The sequence below is a fragment of the Pogona vitticeps genome, chromosome 3 (assembly GCF_051106095.1).
Source record: "Pogona vitticeps strain Pit_001003342236 chromosome 3, PviZW2.1, whole genome shotgun sequence".
Classification (NCBI taxonomy): Eukaryota; Metazoa; Chordata; class Lepidosauria; order Squamata; family Agamidae; genus Pogona; species Pogona vitticeps.
In genome coordinates, this window is record NC_135785.1 from 63,943,626 (window position 1) to 63,966,605 (window position 22,980).

At 38.8% G+C, this 22,980-nt stretch overlaps 1 protein-coding gene across 40 annotated transcripts in view; it reads right to left on the minus strand.

Annotated features, from left to right (window-relative positions):
• The window catches only part of ABLIM1 (actin binding LIM protein 1), a 274,524-nt gene that overhangs the window by 69,758 nt on the left and 181,786 nt on the right, over positions 1-22,980 (minus strand). For 23 of the 40 annotated variants that reach the window (XM_072995518.2, XM_078389577.1, XM_078389594.1 and 20 more), the window contains exons 7-10: positions 19,374-19,461; positions 17,469-17,527; positions 13,493-13,555; positions 2,912-2,989 (exon numbers count right to left, since the gene is read on the minus strand). In XM_072995518.2, coding sequence (XP_072851619.2) covers positions 2,912-2,989; positions 13,493-13,555; positions 17,469-17,527; positions 19,374-19,461 — 288 coding nt within the window. The remainder of the gene's footprint in view (positions 1-2,911; positions 2,990-13,492; positions 13,556-17,468; positions 17,528-19,373; positions 19,462-22,980) is intronic. The other 17 variants (XM_078389589.1, XM_078389586.1, XM_078389591.1 and 14 more) reach the window with 1 other exon arrangement.

The following is a 22,980-nucleotide window of genomic DNA, read 5'->3' on the forward strand; positions in this document are numbered from 1 at the left end:
TCTCATTCTGCACTTGTGCTGTTTCAACTCCTCTCTGCTCCTTTGGCTGTCCTCTCATCTCCTCTTATGCTTTTGTCAGTTACACTGATTTGTTTGCTCATCTCTTAGCTCATAGATTCTCTCCCTCTCTCCCACCCACCCCCACCAAAATCCTGTCACTTAACCCAGCTACCTTCCTCTGGCCATTAATGTGGCTAGAATTCTGCACAATGACATATAGAAGCTCACCACTCAAACTCTGCTCTGATGGATTTCTACAACAACCAGAATGAACCAGTAACAAGGAGCTGTATTTTAGCTTCTTTTGAGGGCTTCTCCCTGTTTTAGGGATTCTTTTACCAGACTTCATCCATATTTCTGCAAATCTTGGGAGTTCTGCCAAGTCTGATGACCATTCTCTCTTGTGTATGGGTGGTGTCACTTTAGCTATATAACTACTGACAATTACTCAATTAAGCTGGGATGAACTATTTCATATGTAGTCAAGTTCAGAAGGGCAGTAAATAAATAAAATCCTAAGCATGTTTATTCAGAATTCATTCAGAAGTCAAACTATTTAAAGTGTTGTATTCCTAGGTAAGTGTGTGCACAGCTGCAGCTTTACTGCATACTGCTATGTGTGTCTACTGGGAAGTGACTCACTGAATGTAATGGCATTTACTCCTGCATATATATGCATAGGAGTCCACTGATAGTATTGTAAAATATTACACCAAAGAATGGAACAATTTCAGCTGCATCATTCTGAATTTAGGAAGGGAATAGGATTAGATGGTTCTGACAATGCAGAAGGATCTGGAAAAAACACAGGATTTCATAGATTTCAGTAGTATTTGCAGCAAACAACACTGCTGCTCATAAGGAAGGTAGTCAATATTTCTGTCTGTATTACCTGATTTATGTACTGTGACAGAAAACACCTGTTAACATTAGTTGTAAATTTATGCTACAAGGGAACATCCTGTTACATCATTCTCCAGCTACAATAATTTCTAGCCCTAACACACAACTTTGTGCAACTGTAATTTTAAAAAGGCACTTTTGTCAAAACCTGAGTATGCATGTCTGGACATTTTAAACCCTGTTAAAATATTTTATTGACTCCCTTGTGTACAGAGGCAATATATGAAAGTGGCCTGGTACGTACTACAGATTAGAGGCTATGCTATGAGGACTTTTCCAGACCCGCTAAAAGCTCTAAATCCACCCATGCAAACATGCTGGCCTTATGCCAAAGTGCACTCTGCAGTTTTAAACCAGCAATTCATAACACTTATATAACTTGCACTCTTCCTGGCTTTTCCTGGATTGATTTCTGCCAGAGCTTTGAAAAATTACTTTTCTGGACAATAACTTTCAAAATATCTCAGTCACTGGCCATGATGGCTAGATCTTTAAGCAAAACAGCAGCTTCTCTAAACTCTGTTCTTTGGGTCTATAAGCCTTCTCTGAATTCCTCAGGGCTTGTCTACATATGTATAGTTGGAGCAGGCTGGTATGGGCTAAATAAGGTAACTTAAGATCAGGGAGAGATCCAGGATGCCATTTGGTAAGATTTTTTGTATCCAAGTGGCATACATTTTTCATGCAACCCTATTTGGTCCAACTCCAAAGCTAGACAAAAGGGAGAGAGAGAAAAAGAAAGAGATCTCCATTCTTGCCCCCCTCCAGTCTCCTGCCACTTCCAGGAGGAAGATTTCAGTTTTTTTAAAGAAAAATATTGTAAATGGTGCAGCACATCAGTGCTGCCCTAAATTGATTAAAAACAAGTTTCTCCTTCCTCCCTCAGCTCCATGGAACAGGCGGTACTAAATTCATTTTAAAATTAGGCACTATATCTCATAACACACACCTCAAAACCCACATGTACTGTAGGCAATTTACATTGTTTTCTTAAGCCCTCATTTCCTTCTCCAAAGCAACAAGATGTGGTTAACTTTTTGGAGGAAGTTTACAATTTTTGGGAGGAAGTTCTCAATATTTTCCCAAGTGATGCTGATGTGCTGTACCAATACAATTTAAAATAAATATATATAGAAAGAATTTGTTTAATTTCCCCAATATCATGGAGTAGCTCTCTTCTTAAGCCACTTAACAATATGAGTAACTGAAAGAGGAAGGCAAAAATTGATAGCCACTAAAATGGAACAATTCTATCCATGCCTATAAAGCAGAAGTCAGTGTTGAGGACCCAGAAAGGTAAGAGCAAAAACACTTGGGGACAAGCTAGTTTACTCTAGCAATTATTGCATGTGATTGCCAGAAAAAGGAGTGAAATAGCAGGTCAAACAGTGGGACAAACACCCATCTGATTGTACCTTCAGTCTCAGTGGATATGCTCTCTGTTACTCAGCCTTTACCTCTCTTGGCAGACCTTTTGAGATAATAATTTCTTGTTATTTTTTATTTCATCTTGCTCATGGAATCATGCCAGAATCTCTTACAAGAAATATAAAGACTGAAGACTTTTCACTGACTGATAGGCCATGATCATGCAAGGCCGATAGCTACCCCACACTAGAGTACTTTGAATGTTTAAACTGAATATTCTCTGGCATCTATCTTAACACATAAGCTTGGTGGCAAGTTCCACATATGCATAAAATAAGCATTCAAAGTCACAAAGCCTTTTTTACTCTCTAGTTACTTATCTCAGGATAAAGGAGAATCTTTCAGTTGCATTTTCCTCCAGTATATAGAGCATTATTGACAATGCCTGAATACTGGATCAATATTCTGCAAGCAACATCTGCAGAGCATGCATGTCAGCAGGTCAGGAATTTCTTGCAGATTTTTGAACATGCCAGGGGAATATATGAATAAATGGAGATGGAGACATTTTGATCCTACAAAGTTCAGCTGTTGTTTCTTCAGGAAGGTAGTATAAGAGGTTATATGGAATTATACTTACATAGATTGAATGCCCCGGTGAGCCAGGTATGCTGGATCCAGGTCTAGAATAAATACTTTCTGAGGAAGTTCTTGTAGGCTGTAGAAAACAAAAAAACAGGTTTGCTTGTAAAGGCACGGCTCCTTGATACATTCTCTTCTGAGATGCAGAAAGTTACACTCATTTTCAAGCCAAATATTTTCAATGAAAACTGTAAAGTTTTCATTATAAACTTGTGAGGCCAGCTGAATTTCACGTGGAAAAAAAAGTCCCCCCCCCCCCCGGCATACATAGTCTGCAAGGATGAATGCAAAACTCCTGAAGCATCAGAAAAACATCCTTGCTTATTCCTCCAAATATTGTTGCTTACGTCTGTTGAAACCCAGCTAGAAAATCATGATTACTCTTCAGAACATGCCTGCAACAACATATGTGCTGCCTAATGTTTACATGCAATGGTAAGATAACAGGTATTGCTATAATAATGTTGAACAACTATTGTCAAGCAGAGTAGTTTTCAAGCCTTACTTCCATCAATCCAGTCTATTCTTTAATGTGTGTGTTTCTATAGCCATTTCCTAGATGCAATATTAGAACTGAGAACTAGAAAGAATTCCTCTGCAATTTTCTTATCTGCTGGTAATGACAGTGCACTGTGTTAATAGCACACATACCAACAATTTGCTTGATCAGAACAGTGATACCTATAAGGCAACCTGGCTGCAGAAAAATAACAAGCAACACACCATCCTTTTAAAATGTAACATTAGAAGCTGTGTCAGATGCTATGAATTTCTTTTTAATAACAGTCATGCATGCTGATTTTTTAATTGGAGTGTTCAACATCTCAAATTTATCTGACTTTTCTTTTTTTACAAAACAAATCTATTCACATGGTTTTATCTTTAATTTTGCTTTAATAAAATATAAGCTCTCAACATTTTTGTTTGCTTTGAATGATTAGGCTTGATAATTCTAACAAAAGGATTCAAGATTCATTCATTCATTCGTTCGTTCGTTCGTTCGATTTATACCCTGCCCCCCTAGACAGTGTTTACTAGGGGCGGCTTACAAAATCATGTATGTTTTTGTTGAAGAGAACAATGGCATCCCTTTGATTATTGCTTTACATTTCCAATTTAGTTCTGATGAAATGTGTTTAGTCACTGAAACAACACAAACTGTTGTCCTATCCACCCTTTAACTGAGAGCAAGCTCCCTTGAACACAGTGGAGCTTACTGCAATATGAAAATGCCTAAAACCCAGCAGCTCATACGTGATCTAGAATTCCCATCTGGAACTTTTAGGTCATTACACATGACCTTAGCTAGTGAGCCTTATGAAAGATAAATTATAGCTGGCAGTGCAATGCAGGATAAAGGAGACAATCATGGAATCAGAATAGTTGCAGTGTGAGTTGGAGAACCTTTGCCCATCTAGGCTTTTCCTGTCAACTTTCTGTTCTCATCACTCACACCACAAAAGCTAGAATGTCCTCAGCCACTTACAGTATGAACCCTGGGCTTAATTGTAGCCTGTTCCTACTCCAGAGTAGAATTGTTCCAAAGCTTTTATGAAGACAGCGACTGGATGCATATCTGATCTCTAGATTCAAGATAGTTGCGTTAACTAAGCCTTCAGTAACTCCAGAAATCAAGTCAATTTTCTGGGTATAGAATACTCAGAAGTAGTTTACTGTTTCCATCCCCTGGGGCTGCTCTGGGAGAGTGCAGCTTTTGCCAAGAGTCACGGTGGGCAATCAGACTCCCAATCTTGGACTCCATAACTAGGCACCCAACACACTGAGCATTTCAGCCTCCTACTATATAGAGCTGAGAAGAATTAAAGGAGGATACTTGTGGTATGAAAATACTGCACAGATGGTTTCTTTCACTGATTGCAGTACCCAAGGAGAATAGGCAATTTCATTGGGATATATCCATGCCTTATTTTGAGTTGCTTACTACTCTGGTCATTGAAGAATAGAGAAATATGTAGAAATATGTCCTGTAAATGTGTTTTCAGTGTAAACAAGCACAGAATCTGCCATCAAGATCTAGGCTTGACATATGCAATAAAATACACAACATGTATTTACATAATGTGAATCCAATTCAGAAGCTGGGAAGACTTGTTTAAATAATGTAAGCCAGCAGTAGGCAAGTTCTGAGGACCCAGGGATCACTTTTGCTCCCAGGGGTCATGCCATTGCCCCTCAGAAATGAAAATGACCAGGATCTACTTCTGATTTTTAAAAGATACCAGGAGTCCTCACTAAATTAAGGATCTGCATGTTGCTTTAGAGGAGAAGCCGCACTATTGGATTCATGGACTCTTCCAGGAATAGCTAACCTCCTTCTTCAGTCATTTCCCCCCAGCAAGACAGGGAAATGAAGGTCTGCAGGCCCAGAAAAAAAAAGAGATTGCATGGGCCACATATTTCTTATTGATTAGTTAAGCTTTAAAATCCAGTTGCTGAAGCAGGAGATAGAATAGCCAAGGCTCCTGCTACACATTCCTTCCTCTCTGGTCCTTTCTGCCACTCTACCTGCAACACAGAACTCGGGAAGCAGCCCTGACTGCTACTAGAGAGGTAGGACTGCAGGAAGTAGAAGAAAAGGGAGCAAGAGGAATTTCATCAGCCAGACCTCTCAGATCAGCAATGTCTGGAAAAATACTATTTCAAGAGCTATACTGAAGTATTTCAAGAGTTCAACAGAGCAATCAAAATACAGAAAATATAGAAAGAGAATGAAAGTGAGGAAGAATGCTGCTGACCCAATACATTCTGTTGCCTGAAGTTCAGTCCAAATGGCATTTTCTCTAATTTGACCGCCAATTCTACGGAAAGCCTAAATATGTCTTTAACCTTTAAAAGGTTTTGCTCATCACACCTAAGTTAACCTAGTTTTTACTCAATATGCTGAAGAGCAATGTTGTAAAATTTCATTATATCACAAACTATTAGTCACTTCAAAGCTCTGATTTGGAGAGAAAAGGAGACAAGAATTTGTCTTCCAAACTTTCTAGTCATAAAATTCATATTGTGAATTTTGTCAAGATGGATAGAAAGCTAAAGAGGCCTTTACATGGGCAATAAATTTGCCTGTGAAAGAGCAGTGGGACATTTTACCTAGATTTGTGCAAGAATTTCACTTCCCATAATTTTCAAGATGAAAAATGTCTTTCTGGGCCACAATCCCGCTCCAGAAACCAGAAAAAGTAGTTATTTGGCAAATAGTGCATGTATCCTTTTTTTCACTACTGTTAGCATTGATCTGTAGTTCTCATTCTTTGTTGAGTGCTGTTCTGATAATGATATCCTGGCTAGGCTTTTGTCTTCCCCAATTCCAGCCAATCAGGAATCACTCAGGAAACATAATTGCTTCACAGTGTCATATAGGCAATCAGATGACATAACGAAGAACAAATAGCAACAGTGTGTTCCCTCTATTTAAATTGTACTCTGGAATTGTGCATCTTGAAGAGAACTGAACTCTCAGCCTCTGGCTCAGCAGCCAGGTACTAACTCACTGAACTATTTAAATATCTCTGCTGCAAAAGCAGATGAATTCCCCTGGTGGCAAATGTTTTCTCCTCACACACTGAATGCAATACAATGGCCAAATTCCTACTGGGGACGGTCCACCTGTGCAACAGGAATGATGTTATCATCATTGCTGCTGATGAAAGACTTCCTTTTTCAATTTTGAGGTATATATGATTTAATCACACTGCATGCAAGCCAGGCATACCCTGAAATCATAAAAGGAAGTCAATCCCTGGCAATCTGCCCCAACAATGGCATAATTCCTGTTGTACTGGCAAACCTGTGCAATAGGATTTGGGCCAATGTGCATGTGAATGTATGTCCCCATTCATACTGTGACCTATTAGTACTGTATCAAAGAAATGAGCATCATTATCTCTGTTGCTCTGGTAATAAAGACATGATCCTTCCCCCTGCAAACTTTTCTGTGCCCCTGTTAAGACAAAGCAAATAATCACAAAGGGGATAGAATGGTGCCTCCTCTCTTTCTTTCAGTTTTTAACCAAACACCCACTGAAATCCTGTTGCTTAGTGTAGTAAGTCACAACTAGAGTAGACCCTGGTCTAACTTACTACAATAAGCAAAAAGATTTCAGCTACTATTCAACAACTCATGGTGGACTTATCTTTTGCTCATACTGGCTGGCAATCAAGGCCAGAGAACAGGGAGGGAAGCGAAGGGTGCACTTTCCAAATATCACTCTGGTAATATTTGTGAAGAAAAAAAAAAGAAAATCAGAGGCACTTATCTCTTAGCAAATATTTCCTGCAATAGACCCTTTCTGTCTGGAAGTCAACATTCCAATTTTGTAAAAAGTGTTTATTTTTCAATCAACACACAAAATATTTGAGTTCATGGTTGCGGTTGCACACCCCCCCCCCCCCGGATACTAAACATGGAGATGGAACACTTGGAAACAGAAGACCAGAAAGCTATGAAGACTTTGCTAAAGTGTTCTCAAAAAAGAAGAGAACTCGCTGCTGAGGCAGAAAGACAACCAACTTGTCAGTTTTGAGCTCAGATGCAAGTATGTTGTAAGACAGAGGAAGAATATCCATATATTTTTAAAATAATAATAATAAAAGGAAGAAACAAAAAATACATTACAAGGGCGCTGTTGTTGGGTGTTGTTGTTTTTTAAATATGCAAACACATTCTTGACAAGATGCTTTGTTTTAAAGCCATCAACTGGAATGACAAGAACATTGATAAGGCTTATTCTCCTTCTTCTCCCATTCGCAGGGCTCTGCCTGCCCTTCATCCCTTCCTCCTTTCATCATAACTAAATTTAGTTTGCTTGCCAGCTTTTTGTTATTTTGACCTTTAACAAAATGATTATCTGATAGCTCTTTTATTGCATATCACTCTGATTCATATCATGTGCTGATTAATACTTGCATCCAAGTCAAAATCTTTCATTTTCCCTGATGTATTTCTTAATCAATGTGAAATACAAATTCAAGAACTGCCATCTTTCTGCATTATACACAAATGAAAACAGAAGAGCTATATTTTAAGCATTTTACTTATTTGGAGTCTCTAAATTTTAAGCTACAGAAATTTTAACCACATTTCCCCAACTACTTAATAAATTTTGTATTCCTCTTTGTGGAAATTTCATTAAATTATCTGAAACAGGGCTTGCAAATAATGGGTTAATTTAATATATTAACAGGAAAATCATTACTTGGGTGTTAAAGAGGGGTACATGCTGGCTGATTCCCAACTTTGGGTAACCCAGGTGTCCTTGGACTGCAATTCCCAGAAGCCTTCACCACCAGCTATGCTGGCCAGGGTTTCTGGGAGCTGCAGTCCAAGAACATCTGAATTATCCAAGGTTGTGAAACACTGATTTTGAGAATGATCTGTAGAAAGCAATGGTTTAAATGCTAAAGTGTTACTTTCAGAACCTTAGTTGCTCAATACTGGATGCACTTCCCCATTTAATGCAAAAGTAAGGATTTTAACATCAGCACACAATTTAACACATTACTTACAAGTCCTGGTCTGAAACCTGTAAGGAGAGTGATATTCTTCTCCAAAGACTACTTGTCTATATTTAAAATGATACAATATGGTAATTGCCATAAATCAGTTGTTTGTTTTATTTGACTTATTTCCTAACAGATGTTAACACTGGCTTTGAGCACAGAAAGTTTCTCTGCTTCCACAGTGTCTCTCTTAAGGCTATCAAAAGTGCAACCGTATGATCACTTACTATGGAGTGAACAGGCCAAATTTAGGCATGCTTATTTCCCAATAAACTCACATAGGATTGTTATGCAATTAACTTGTTTTGGTCAAGCAACATCCAAGGGACAGATCACCTCACTTTGCACAAATACTGCCTTGTGATCAACTGTGATACTGTAACTACTCTACTGCAGAACAATCTTCAGTATCTCCCCAAACCATGGGCAAACTAGCGTAGGCTTTAAAGAATGCAGCTGGCAACTAAGTTTTATTTCCTACTCTGGAATAAGAGTGAACAATGATCTTCATACTGAACATAATCTGCACACTGCATGTGCTCCCTGGGTGGTTTTTGCTGCCTTCGGGTTCCTACAAAAGTTTACCACCAAAATACAGCAACCAAGAGTTCCAAGGGACTCCCTGAGCTATTCTGTGGGGTGACCAGAAAAAACTACCTCACTCCTTTAACCATGGCATTTAGAATTGGAACTAGCAATTTTGGTACCCGCGAAAGTGACACCAACTCCCATCCACTCCACTCTGAACAAGAATATGACTACATCGAGAAAAATAAGGAGGAAAAGAAAGTGAACTGTGCTGGAAGATGTTATGGTTTATTTTTCTTACCCTCATCAGCACAGTTACCTCTATGCAGATTTTGGCACCCTTAAATTCCAGTGCTGTGTGGCAAAGGCTCTCCTAGTTATAGCTTTGCTGGCATTATATGAAAAAAGTGGCAATTCTGGAGAGTTCATCTCTGATAATAGATGTACAGTGTGTTGCTGCCATTTCTTTCTAACCCGCTTTGTTTTCTTATGGAGGAGTTTATGAATCCCTGTTAATGCTGCACTGCTGCCATGAATCTTCTCTTCCTCCCTTCTTTCGCCTTGGAGGGGTAGGGATTTCTCCTCCAGAATCAGCAGGAGGCTGCTGCCTCTTACCACTACATGCCTTCTTCGCCTATAGGGGACTACCACCACCACCACTACTTCTGTAGCAGGGGAAGTCCCATAATTTTTCTATCACGAGCAGTTTGTGGGCAGGTGGAAACCTCGTAGAAAAATTTCAGAAGAGCTGCCACTGGCCTCTATGGTAGAAGTAGGGGACATTTGTATTATCACTCCCAAGACAGCTGTCCTAATTAGAAGCATCTCTTCCAGCACCTTTGTTAAGATGAAAAATATAGCATGCAATTTAAGAGGAAAACAATTAAGGTTGGCTTTGAGAATGCACATTTACGGTGTATTCTCAGTGCTGCTGTGTAGGGTGGTATCATGGATACCTAACACAGCCTACTATAAATAAACACAGAAACACTTGAAATATGGCTTTATCACAGGATGTGAAGAATTTCCTGGTTTAAATGGGCAACCAACAAGGTACTAAGGGAAATTAATAAAGATCAAGATAACATAAAAAACAAAATGCAGAAAACAACACAGATTGTTGCTGGTGGTCATTTAAAGTAAAATAAACAAGCAAAAGAGGACATGAAGGAGGGAAGGCTACTCTGTGAATAAACTTGGAGGTTAATTTGGATGTAACACAACATGAAAGATTGGAGTAATTACATTCAAAGTCTGAATAACTGCGGTGACATTCAATCTCTGGTGGGAGAAGAGCAATGAAAAGAAGAAGAAAAAGATATGATTCCCTACCAAAATTCTATAGCACAATTTCTCACAACTTGTGAGCATTGAAGCAGGGTGTGTGGCCTGCAGTGGTTGGGTGGTTGGGTGGGTGGGGAGGAAACTAGTCCTCAGATATATGGACTGTGTCCACCTCACTAAGCAAGAGAATCCAATACTATCAGGAGGTAGCATGGCACACAGAGAGCTTTAACTCACCCCTCTACCAAGATTTCAATTGTGAATAAGGCCTGTAATTGTTACTCAAAAATGTGATCCATCAGTTTCAATAAGCAACTTTTTTGCAATACATACTATAGGAGTGGCAAAAGAGTTTAGGATAATAGCAGGGGCCAGAGTTAATATGTCTTAACTTTCTCAGCAGGGTGGCCATGCTTACTCTAAAATAAGAAAAAAAGATGTAGCTGCTGGATATTTTTCAAATATGTCACCTAATATGGTCCTTAATATAGACATTATACAGTTCAAACAAAAAGGACGTGTGAACCTAAAGGTGGCTGTACTGCACACTTGTTCTAGACATACTGCTAGTCAAAGAGATCCATGTTGTTTTCCCAGACCAAAGGGATTTAAGCCTCAAAGAGCAGTTTGAACACTAATACTCTAATGGCGATTGTTCCCCTCTAAATTACATGTTTCACTCGGTTGTCCCACTTTATTGTTTCCCTCTTTACTTCTTTAACTTAAATACAGAAATGTCCTTGTATTCTTTTTATATATTGTACACTAAGGTTGGCATAAGCTGTAACTTTCTCAAGAAATTAATTTCCTTTATTACAGAAGCTAGCCTGGTTATTGTCTTCATAAACAGGCACCTCTGCTTTGCCTTGACATTGGTTTTGCCATGCAATGCACATAGTTTAGACAAATAACTTCTAAAAGCAATAGAGCCATCCATTCACATCATCCTGATACAGTGATGTGATGGCTGCCCACTTCCACATTACAGATGTTCAAGTCATGCTCTATAGAACTGTATGGGGCATGGACACCATATCTGAAACAATCCCTTGAACATCGAGCCAACAGGATGCAATAATAGAAGGGAAGAAGACTCTGTCCCAGTGGTGCTTACAGTACCTGCCTTAGCTTTTTGATGGAGTTCAGTATACAAGGTGGTGAAAACAGCTGGAGAAGAAGGAACAGTTTGGTTTTGGAGTGCAATTATTCCATTGTCATGTAACACTGCTAGTAAGTGACTGAAAGAAAAGCTCCTTAGAGACAGAATTGTGTGGATCATACATAGCTTATTAAAATGCAAGTTTGCTATACTGTACAACTATGTTTCATTATTTTTCAGACAATGATTATTCACAGAAATAACTTTACAGCATTTCACATCTAGTCATTGACTCTGTTCTGCTACAATACTGCATGTCTAATTACTGTAGAATTTAATTAGATCCTGAAGTTTGCAGTTGAAATCTCACAGCTAGTGATATCTTCCACTTAACCAAGCCCAAGTGGAGGATCAAGAGATCCCTTTATGGAAGCAATTTTTGCCATGCTCTGAGGGCCCCTCAGCAAGCCTGCCCCCCCCATTTTAATTATAATTTTTTGTTACTAGAGGGCACAGAGCAATGTTTTCAGTAAGCCCCCCTTTTTATATGTATAAGACAACAAGTTAGGGAAGGGGCTTCAGGAATGGCTTAGGGATGGCCATGTGCAACCTATAGACCACTGTAGATTGTCCACCCCAATCTTAAAATTGCCCTTCCCCTTCATTGTCTCTGCACACATGCCTTTAACGCCTGTACAACAGGCTGAAATTCAGTCGGCTAAACTTTTTCCAGCATGAAAATGGAGTGAAAGACATTTATTTAAAAACACACACCCCACACACAAGAAGTTCAGATTCCTTGCCAAAGAAGGCTACAAAACATACCTGTTAAAACTAAACACATAAATGGACTTTTCTTTCCAACATTATGCTTACATTTTTAACATTAATATTATATATTTTTTACAAAACATCACGTGGACACAATTTTCTTTTCCTCCTGAGGATCTCTTTTTAAAATCTAAATGCTTTCAAATGTACTCAATGTCCAAATGACCTTACAGTAATAAACTGATTTTTTTGCAGGTAGCTTCAGCTTCTTTAAAAGAAAGACTTTGAGGGTTACTTTGTGAAGCTAAGAGACTCGGGCATCCCTTCTGCTGCGACCTGTTAAGAGCAAGTCTAAGCAACTATTTCAACAATATACAATACTTGGGGTGAATATCAGTGAACAGAAATGCACCACACTAGCATGCTTGCAAATATAACCATTTGTGCAAACAAAGCCACACCACTGGACACTGTGAGTTTCACATAGCTTCAGTAGCTTTACACAGACTCATTAATCACATAATTAGTACTACAGGAATGGACAAAGTCCAATTAAGGCATTATTGAAGCTTCTATATAGAAAAAGGATTTATACCATAGATATATAGTATATTTAGAAGAGCATGCTATTTCCAAGATGCACAACAATTAATATCTCAATGTACTTTTAGACCTTGGACATCTCCAGCGTATGGATTTCTAGCTACGCAGACCAAAGAGAACAGGAAACATGGTGGTGGTAGTTGTTTTGTTCCATTCTTCCAGGGACAGAGAAAGAAGGAATATCTGGAGTCTTTTTTGATGGGCTGCCAAGTTTTAACACTGGGATCTGAGTATCTTTGGTCATACACAAAAATAACTTGGTTTGGATGGTTTCTTTATTTTTCAAGCTGCATTTGACAGAAACTATTTTGATTCTGGCAGTCCTAAATAGGCTCATTAACAATACCATCAATTCTTAACCTATTTTAGTTGGGACAAGTAATTAGGTTTTCCAATAAAAGTGTTAAAATGTCCTACTTTGCTTCCACAGAATCCAGCACAGTACACAATACCTATATAATAAGTAGCCAAGTCATGCAAAATGGCAGTTTTAATGATCCCAAATGATCATCTTTTGTCAACCGATTCTACACACACTCCTGTGCAACAAACTGTGAAACATGACTTTTTGCATGCTAATCTTATGAATCAAAAACTGTAAAGACAAAAGGAGTCAGAGTGAAAAGTGGATACTAGAGAGCAGGGGTGGGGATGAAGGAAGTGGTAGCAATAGCAGCAGCTGCGCAAACACCAGTGCAGAAACCAGAGACCCATCTGCACTACTGCCAGATAAAAGCATCATTGCTAGTTAAAAGGAAATGCACAGCTGCAAACCTCTGAAGAAGGTGGCCTGCGAAGAACCAAACTCTTTGGATAAAAGAAACCAGATGAAGAATGCTGCCACAAAAAATATAAAAGAAAAGAAAGTGAAAAGGTGAAAGTTTCTTCTATATTTATATAAAAACAAAGGTGGGGGATTTTCTATGATAAGACTGCTAACTCCTTAAAATCCTTGGTAACATTCACTGAGAATTACAACATCAATAACACATCCTATCAATAGCAGAATCACCAGCTGGCAGGCATAAAAGAAGGGAAATAGACCATTTTCAGTGGCTATACACCAAGCTGCCTGCTTATTTTGGCATCTTGAACGTTCTATGAAAAAATTCAAAGGGGAGTGTGTGATGAGATGGGTTTTTGAGTTAAAATCTTTTAAGGCATATGGGTTTTGTAATTAAGAAATGAGCCAGAGAGGTTCCATCTTGTTTCTTTGTATAAAGTATCTTTACTATGCTGACAGGTTGTTTTCTAGGCGAGCAGAGAGAATGTTATTCTGATAGCCTGAGAAAAGGACTTGGTGTGATTAGATGGGAATTGTTGTGACTCTTTGATAAACTACAGTAACCCAAATAACATCTGGAGTGTATGGGAAAGAAGTCATGTGGTGCAACAGGACTGTTTGCCTAGTAACGAACTCTGATTGGATGACATCGTGGGAAGGTGCGATAAGCCCTTGCCAGTTACTCTTGAAAAAGGAACTTTTTGCCTATGGACATTGTCTTTCAAGACCGACTCTTCATTCATTCGTGACACATGGGACTAACCTTTACTATACTGGATTACCTATGGATTTATGGGCTTTTTCCTAAGGACTGTGCATGGACTATTTTCTATGGACTGTTACCTAGGGAATATCCTTTATGGACTTCTTTTCTTGGAATACTCCATATGGACTATGCTCTTGTAATTTTGTAAGGACTATGGTACATTTACTGGATTTTTCTTTTCTAAGGATAATGGGACTTTTACTGAATTTTTCTTTTTAGTACAGGATCACTGAGGACTATAGCCTTTTTATAACCTACTTGGATTATTTTGTTTTTACTAATGAATTACTGGACTGGAACTGTTTTTATTCTTTTTAATGGCTTTTTGTGTTTTTGTAAGGTTTTTGAACACTTTTCTATTTTTCACGTTTTCTTTGCCTCACTACATCTTTGTAACTAACCAGCACAATGCTAGTTTATTTGCTTTGGTTTAATTTGGCTTTGATACTTAGTAACATGCTTATTCTTTAATAAAATAAAGATTATAAAACTCCATTGGTTTCCTGAACAGTACACTTGTCATAGGGTCATCTGAGAGTGCTGCCTCGGCCTAGCATACTTTAGGAGTCCTGTCAGTGGTGCAAGTTAAGTCTAAGGACTACAAAGCCCACTTGACCTTTTCATAATAATATCTGAGAGTACCAGGGTGTTCTTATGTGGGCAGACCTGTAAGAGGGAGTGTTGTAGCATGGCTAGCTGAGTTGGACTCACTCAGCCCATTTTAGCATGTGCAAACTCCTGATTGCTCTCTGTCCAGGCTTACACGTGTGTTTTCGAACCCGTGTTTGCTGACAGAGTGGAGATTAAGTAATCATTGTTTTTTGGACTCTACCTATAATCTAAGCCAGTGAGTGCCCTTCAATTAGGAGTACAGGATCCAAGGCAAAAGGCAAAATACAATAATGACTGTTGAAGGTGCTTCATAAACAAGTGATTCTGGTTTATGCTTATTTTGACTTTCAGAAGGAGAAAAAATGAACATGACTTTGACCCCAGGGAGGATTAAATCATTTCTGTGTCCACTATGTCCTAAGAAATATTTTTTAATATTTTGAGTGTGAGTAACTTTGTGTGCTGAACCATCCTCAGCTATGAAGAGAGCATTTGTTTTCATAAGAGAGAACAAGGAAGAGATATTTGGAGAAACCTCTGCAGTTTCCTTGGGTACAAAGAATAAGCCAGAAGGTTTCTGAAAGGTCAGCCTGAATGAGAGGAAGGATTCTTATCACGCTAGTGTTATTGCTGGGGATGCTGAAGAACAGCTGAGGATCTCTTGCTTCATTAGCAGCCATGACACTGCCCCACACTGACGACAGCTAAATGTCTGGGTCAATGCCAGAGCACAGTGGCTGTTCAATTTAATTCAATTTGTATGTGAACTCATCATGGAATCATTTAAATTACACCATGCCTACAATGCCACAATTTACAAGCAGCTCTACCTCAACTTACTCAAGAAATTCAGGATACAAACCAGTATACTATTAAGTACAGTGTACTATTAAACCTTACTGGTTTTCATGAAATATCCATATACTTAATGGCTCTGTTGTCCCATTAGAATTTTGTGAATTGTTTATATTGCTTCATTTGTGTGGCAAAGAAAAAAAAATTCCCCTCCAGATCAGGAGGCTCTCATTTTGAACTATGTATTTCCCATTCCTATGTGGAAATACGCTGCAAGAAACATCAACCTTGCTGGCAAATTCCAATGAGGAAGTTATTTTAACATGTTACAACAAAAAAAGCCTTACTGTACTTAAAAGATTTAGAGTGAAATCTTGTCTAGCTATGGTGGGTGAAGGCTAGCTCAGGTGACAATTGGTGAGCCAAAGCTGTGTTCAGTCCAAACCTTTCCTGTATTGGAAATTACTTAGGACTACCCTATTTTGGACCAACTTTGTGCTGGCATGGTGGCTGCATCCCAGAACAGGATCCACCATAACTTGACTCTTCAACTTTTCTCCAGACTCTCTTTATATCTTCTTCCATCACATCTTATTCAGCAGAGTTGTTCTGCTGGAAGATCCTTCTATTGGGAGATCTCTGAGATCAGCCATAAGAAGGGGTTCTGCTGGCTCATGGACTTTTTTTTTGCAGGCATAAAGAGATTTATGCTGGCAGAAGTTTTGCCTTTTCATACTATCTACAGCTGGCAGATCTATGAATGAAAATTGCACTGCAAAATTGCACCTTAAGGTTTTTATGGTCAATGTGTGTGACCCCAGAGTCTGCTCTGGAAAAATGGGAAACCTTAAATGGCACAGGACACCTGAGCAGCTGTGCTCAGAAGAAACATGACATTGGTAGAATTCATATCCCATATTTCTCCAGCAGAAGCTTCTGTTGGATGTAATTTCCTTCTGCAAACAGAAGGAACATTTCTATTTGCACAACTGAACATCTGTATCCAAATCCATTAGTAAGAATAAAATGAACTTCCCAGAGACCTGCAGATGAATGACAGGAATGTAGGATTATAAAAAAAGAGGAGCAAAGTCCGAAATGCTAACAGAACAAGCAGGCAAACAAACAAAAATGGAAATGTAATTTAAAAAGAAAAGTACTCCACACATTTCAATGGAGATATTCCTCAGGGACACTCTTCTCCAAATAAGGCAACAGTTCCTCAGTGAAATATGCTGGACAATTATCTGTCTTATTAAACTTGATTTGCCTCTTTTACTGTCTTTGTGACTTTTCTTCCCATCTCTATGATTGCTTATATTTGATGCTGCCCCTTTTTTCTCCCAGGAATTCCAGGGTGTCCCAATGTTCACTGTAGTATGAATGTAGTGCTCCTCTTAATCCACGCAGACAGTTAAAATACCACTTACACGGAGGAGCATTTGTGTAATGGAGTCCCTCTCCATAGGCTTCTCAGCAGCAGAAATCTATATTTGGGTCAAGCTGCTTGCTTGCTGTGTAGAAAACATGTGAAACCTATACATACGGGTCAGCCCTAGATAAACAATATGCAATTTTGGGTATGTCCCTATACCTGTCCACTCAGAAAATAAGCCTCACTGGCCTCAGGTGAATGTATGTGCGTGTATATGATTGCACCCTCATTGCCATAAGAAGCTATGATTTCTGGAGATGGGAAAAATACAGGAATTGCAAGCAGAACCTGTCAAGACTGCTATTATTATTCAAACATATTGTTTTTATACTTCAAAAGAAAAATCTTGAAAACTTACCCGTAGCTTTTCTTCTCCCTTTGTGGACTGCTTACAGTCCGGATGCCAAACTGTAGAACCTAGTACAGAAGAATAGCCAGTCAAGATATATTATCCTATTTTCAACTCAGATGAAATGCAAAAATGTGAGAACATTTTATTTCCCATCTGTAGGATGCAAATTACTTACAACCAACTCAAATCCCACTGATTTCAATGGATCTACTCTAATTATGACTAGATCTGGATTCAACCCATTAGCAAAAAAAGAGAGAGAGAGAGAGAGAGAGAGAGAGAGAGAGAGAGAGAGAGAAGAAAAGGAAAGAAAAAAGGCTACCACAGGTACTCACACATCTGTATTAATATGCACTGCAGTACAGTATAATGTTTCTGTAATCTATGTCACAGGTTAATGTGAAAGCAAACACCATATATTAAAAAAACATGGAGCACATTAGCTCAACCTTTGGATAGTATGTCCATCAACCACTTTCAGCTGAAACAGCTAACCCAATCCTTCACACCAGAAAAACCAACAGAAGATTCCTATCTCCATTGGGCCATGAGCAGTTTGTGGTCTGAGCAGTGGGCTGTCTTCCTCCACCATTTCAGTGTGAGGTGCTCACACTGCTCACATCATTGGCCACCATTAAGTAATGCCCTACATGTTGCCTTCCTGGATGCCTCAGGCTGGCCACTATCAGAGATGAAGTAGTTACCAGAGGCACTCTCATCTGTTTTAGGAAAGCAACAATTGCTTCCATACATTACAACCTCTTAATAAGGCAGACTTTCTTGCTCCAGTTTTCTATGTAGTTCTTCATGGGAACTCTGCAAATAATGAATGTTAACGGTTACTATTAAAAATGAACAATGATTAAACTTTGTCTCTTCAAATATAAGTCAAAATTAGCTACCATTCCAATCATGATGAGTTTAACTTTAAGCCCCCTTTGATTGTGAGAAGAAGCATGTTTAACAGTAAAAACAAAAAAGAAATAATAAAGAAAATGTATTTTCTTTCTTCCTCTTTCTTTCTTTAATTAGCTATAGTGTTTACATAAAGTAAAGGAAACTCTTTTCCCCAGAGAAGCAGAAGGATTACAGAGAAAATGTCAAGCTAAATGCCATGGGGAACCTTCATTTTGTAAGGTTATTCTCTGGCATTGTAAAGAAAGGGCAGTAATCACATTTTGTTTTATTGTCAGCTTGCTAGGCTCTAATCATGAATTCTCAGGAGTATGGAGGAGACACCCAGGCACTGATAGCCGTTTTTATGTCTGGGTAAAGAAGTCAAGCTTCCCAGTTAAGCCAGGAAATATATCAATGATCTGCTTGTCCAGGGAATATTTGACCCAGATGCAAAAGAAGTGGAGATGTTAAAAGTCTGGAGAGGGAATACAACGCTCAGGGGCTACAGCCTACCTACACACTTCCTCATCCTTCAGTTAAAGCTCCAGCTCAGCCATGGAGACTATTTCTCTTGTGAAGGAGAATTTTATGATAACTATATCCGAAGAGCATTCAGGGATGACACGGCAATAACATTTGGAAAATATTTAACAGCAACAACACCATCATAGCAAAATAGAAATTTGCATTAAATTCTGGATGGTGACAAATGCGATAGAATGCACAATTTCACAAAAAAGTTTAAAGGATGATCACAAGGATAAATTCTCTAAGAGCTGTGGAAGACCTGAGGAAAAAGAAATTCTTTTAACGTACATTTTGGCTGCACTTCAGGTGTATGTAAATAATAAATAGTGACCTGAAATGCTACAAATGAATTAAATTTGTATTTTTAATAAGAAAGGTCAAAGTTCACTCTTCATCAACAGTCCTGTTAGTTTTATTTATTTAAAACCTCTCTATTGTGTTTTTGTAAAGAGTTCAAAGCAGCTCTCAAACATGTGATATTCTTACCTTGCAGGTACATTTCTTCTCCTTCTGTGAACATTTGGTTGCACCTGCTGCATCGTGCACAGCTTGGATGGTAATGCTTGTCACCTGCCTGTAAAATAACAAATGTGAAAAAAAATCATATGATCAACACCATACTTACATCACTATTTATCCCAGATTTTATCAAAATCCCATCCATGCATTCAACCAATACATTTCTTGGGCCAAGAAACATTTGTTTCCTTTTAAAAGACACACCCAATTGCTTTTGACTATCTCCATCCCAAGGGAACAGCTGCTGTCTCCATGTGGCTGACATGCCAACCCATGCAACATGAGAACACACACAATAGCATCCCTCTATTCTACGTGCTATATGCTAATTTATAAACTAACATTCCACTTTGTTATGTTTCAGCTGAAAATCCCAATATTTCATGAGCATGTCATTTGTGTTTTTTCAAAAAGTTTTCATAGGAACCCTACAAGTTCTAGCTGTAGAAGTTAATATTTCCAGATATTTCTTCCTTACAAACACTGAATCATAGCCTGTGTTTCTGCAGAGGCCTGTCTTTATTTTACAAACCAGCTAACTTAAAATGAGAGGTTATTGTTGTTTAGTTGTTAAGTCGTGTCAGACTCTTCGTAACTCCATGGACCCGATGGTGCAGGGCCCTCCTGTCTTCCACTGCCTCCAGGAGTTTGGTCAAATTCATGTTGGTAGCTTTGATGACACTGTCCAACCATCTCGTCCTCTGTCGTCCCCTTCTCCTCTTGCTTTCACACCCAATCAATTGTTCCATATCCAGTTCTAACTGTTGCTTCTTGTCCCACATATAGATTTCACAGGAGATAGAAAAGGTGGTCACTCCCATTTCTTTAAGAACTTGCCATAGTTTGTTGTGGTCCACACAGTCAAAGGCTTTTACATTGTCAATGAAGCAGAAGTAGATGTTTTTTCTGGAATTCTCTGGCTTTCTCCATAATCCAGTGCATATTATCAATTTGGTCTCTACTTCCGCTGCCCCTTCGAAATCCAGCTTGTACTTCTGGGAGTTCTCAGTCCACATACTGCTGAAGCCTACCTTCAGATTTTGAGCATAACCTTGCTAGTGTGTGAAATGAGTGCAATTGTACAGTAGTTGGCACATTCTTTGGCACTGCCCTTCTTTGGGACTGGGATGTAGTCTGATCTTTTCCAATCCTCTGGCCACTGCTGAGTTTTCCAAACGTGCTGGCATATTGAGTGTAGCACCTTAACAGCATCATCTTTTAAGTTTTTAAATAGTTCAACTGGAATGCCATCACCTCCACTGGCTTTGTTGTTAGCCAGGCTTTCTAAGGCCCACTTGACTTGACTCTCCAGGATGTCTGGCTCAAGGTCCGGGACATCCAGATCTTTCTGATATAATTCCTCTGTGTATTCTTCCCATTTCTTCTTGATGTCTTCTGCTTTTGTTAGGTCCTTATTATTTTTGTTCTTTATCATGTTCATAATTGCACAAAATGTTCCTTTAATATCTCCAATTTTCTTGAATAGATCTCTGGTTTTTCCCTTTCTATTATTTTCCTCTATATCTTTGCACTGTTCATTTAAGAAGGCCCTCTTGTCTCTCCTTGCTATTCTTTGGAAATCTGCATTCAATTTTCTGTAACTTTCCTTATCTTGTTTGCATTTTGTTTCCCTTCTCTTCTCTGCTATTTGTAAGGCCTCGTTGGACAGCCACTTTGCTTTCTTGCATTTCCTTTTCTTGGGATGGTTTTTGTTGCTGCCTCCTGTACAATGTTACAAGCCTCCATCCATAGCTCTTCCGGCACTTTGTCCACCAAATCGAGTTACTTAAATCTGTTCTTCACTTCCACTGTGTATTCATAAGGGATTTGGTTTAGATTGTACCTGACTAGCCCAGTGGTTTTTCCTACTTTCTTCAGTTTAAACTTGAATTTTGCTATAAGAAGCTGATGATCAGAGCTGTAATCAGCTCGAGGTCTTGTTTTTGCTGACTCTATATTGCTTCTTCATCTTTGGCTGCAGAGAACATAATCAATCTGATTTCGGTATTGCTCATCTGGTGATGTCCATGTGTAGAGTCACCTCTTGTGTTGTTGGAAAAGTGTGTTTGTGATGACCAGCTTGTTCTCTTGACAAAACTCTATTAGCCTTTGCCTTGCTTCATTTTGAACTCCAAGGCCAAACTTCCCTGTTGTTCCTTTTAACTCTTGACTCTCTACTTTAGCATTCCAGTCCCCTAAAATGAGAAGAACATTTTTCTTTGGTGTCAATTCCAGAAAGTGTTGTACGTTTTCATTGAATTGGTTAATTTCATTGTCTTCAGCATTGATGGCTGGTGCATAAACTTGGATTACTGTGATACTGAAAGGTCTGCCTTGGATTCGTATTGAAATCATTCTGTCATTTTTGAAATTGTATCCCAGTACATCTTTTGTTGACTATGAGGGCTACTCCATTTCTTCTACAGGATTCTTGCCCACAATAGTAAATATGGTAATCATCTGAATTGAATTCGCCCATTCCTGTCCATTTTAGTTCACTGACGCCCAGGATGTCAATGTTTATTCTTGAACATCTCCGGTTTGACCACATCCAGCTTACCAAGGTTCATAGATCTTACATTCCAGGTTCCTATGCAGTATTTTTCTTTGCAGCATCAGACTTTCCTTTCACTTCCAGACACGTCCGCAGTTGAGCATCCTTTCGGCTTTGGCCCAACCACTTCATTAGCTCTGGAGCTACTTGTACTTGTCCTCAGCTCTTCCTCAGTAGCATGTTAGATTCCTTCCGACCTGAGGAGCTCATCTTCCAGCGTCATATCTTTTAGCCTTTTGTTTCTGTCCATGGAGTTTTCTTGGCAAAGATACTGGAGTGGCTTGCCAGTTCCTGCTCCAGGTGGATTGCATTTAGTCAAAACTCTCAATTATGACCTGTCCATCTTGGGTGGCCCTGCACAGCATAGCCAATAGCTTCTCTGAATTACTCAAGCCCCTTGGCCATGACAAGACAGCAATCCATGAAGGGGGAGAGGTTATTAGAGCCCATGAAAAGACAAACATCACTTTCCCTAAGCTTCAGGTTCTCATTTGAAAGAAGTAATAACATGCTTTTGCATAGTGTCTGAAGAACCACAGATGTTGTGCTCCAGACATCAAAGGTTGCCAGACACAGAACTTCATGACCAGTTGGAAATATTTATAAGATTGTTTGTTGCTATTTGTATGATCAAAGCATTATATTAAAAGTAATACAATTATAGAACTGTAGAGTGGGAAAGAACCTCAAAGGTTACCAAGGCCATTCTTCTGCCCATGCATGGAATCCACACCTAAAACATCCATTACAGATTACTACTCAACCTTGGTTTCAAAAGTTTCAGTAAAGTTATTATCATCACTTTCTAAGGCATCCCTTTATGTATAAGAGTAATCAAAATGTTAAGTATAACATTGTCAAAATATTCTTACTATGGTGAAGTTCTTCTTAATGCTCAGTTTAAATCTTCCTTATAATCATCATCACCATTCTTTATTAAGGTCACAGACCAGCAAGTTTATATATATATATATGAAAATACAGCACATACAGGAAAAAAACTATATGTAGTATATAAAA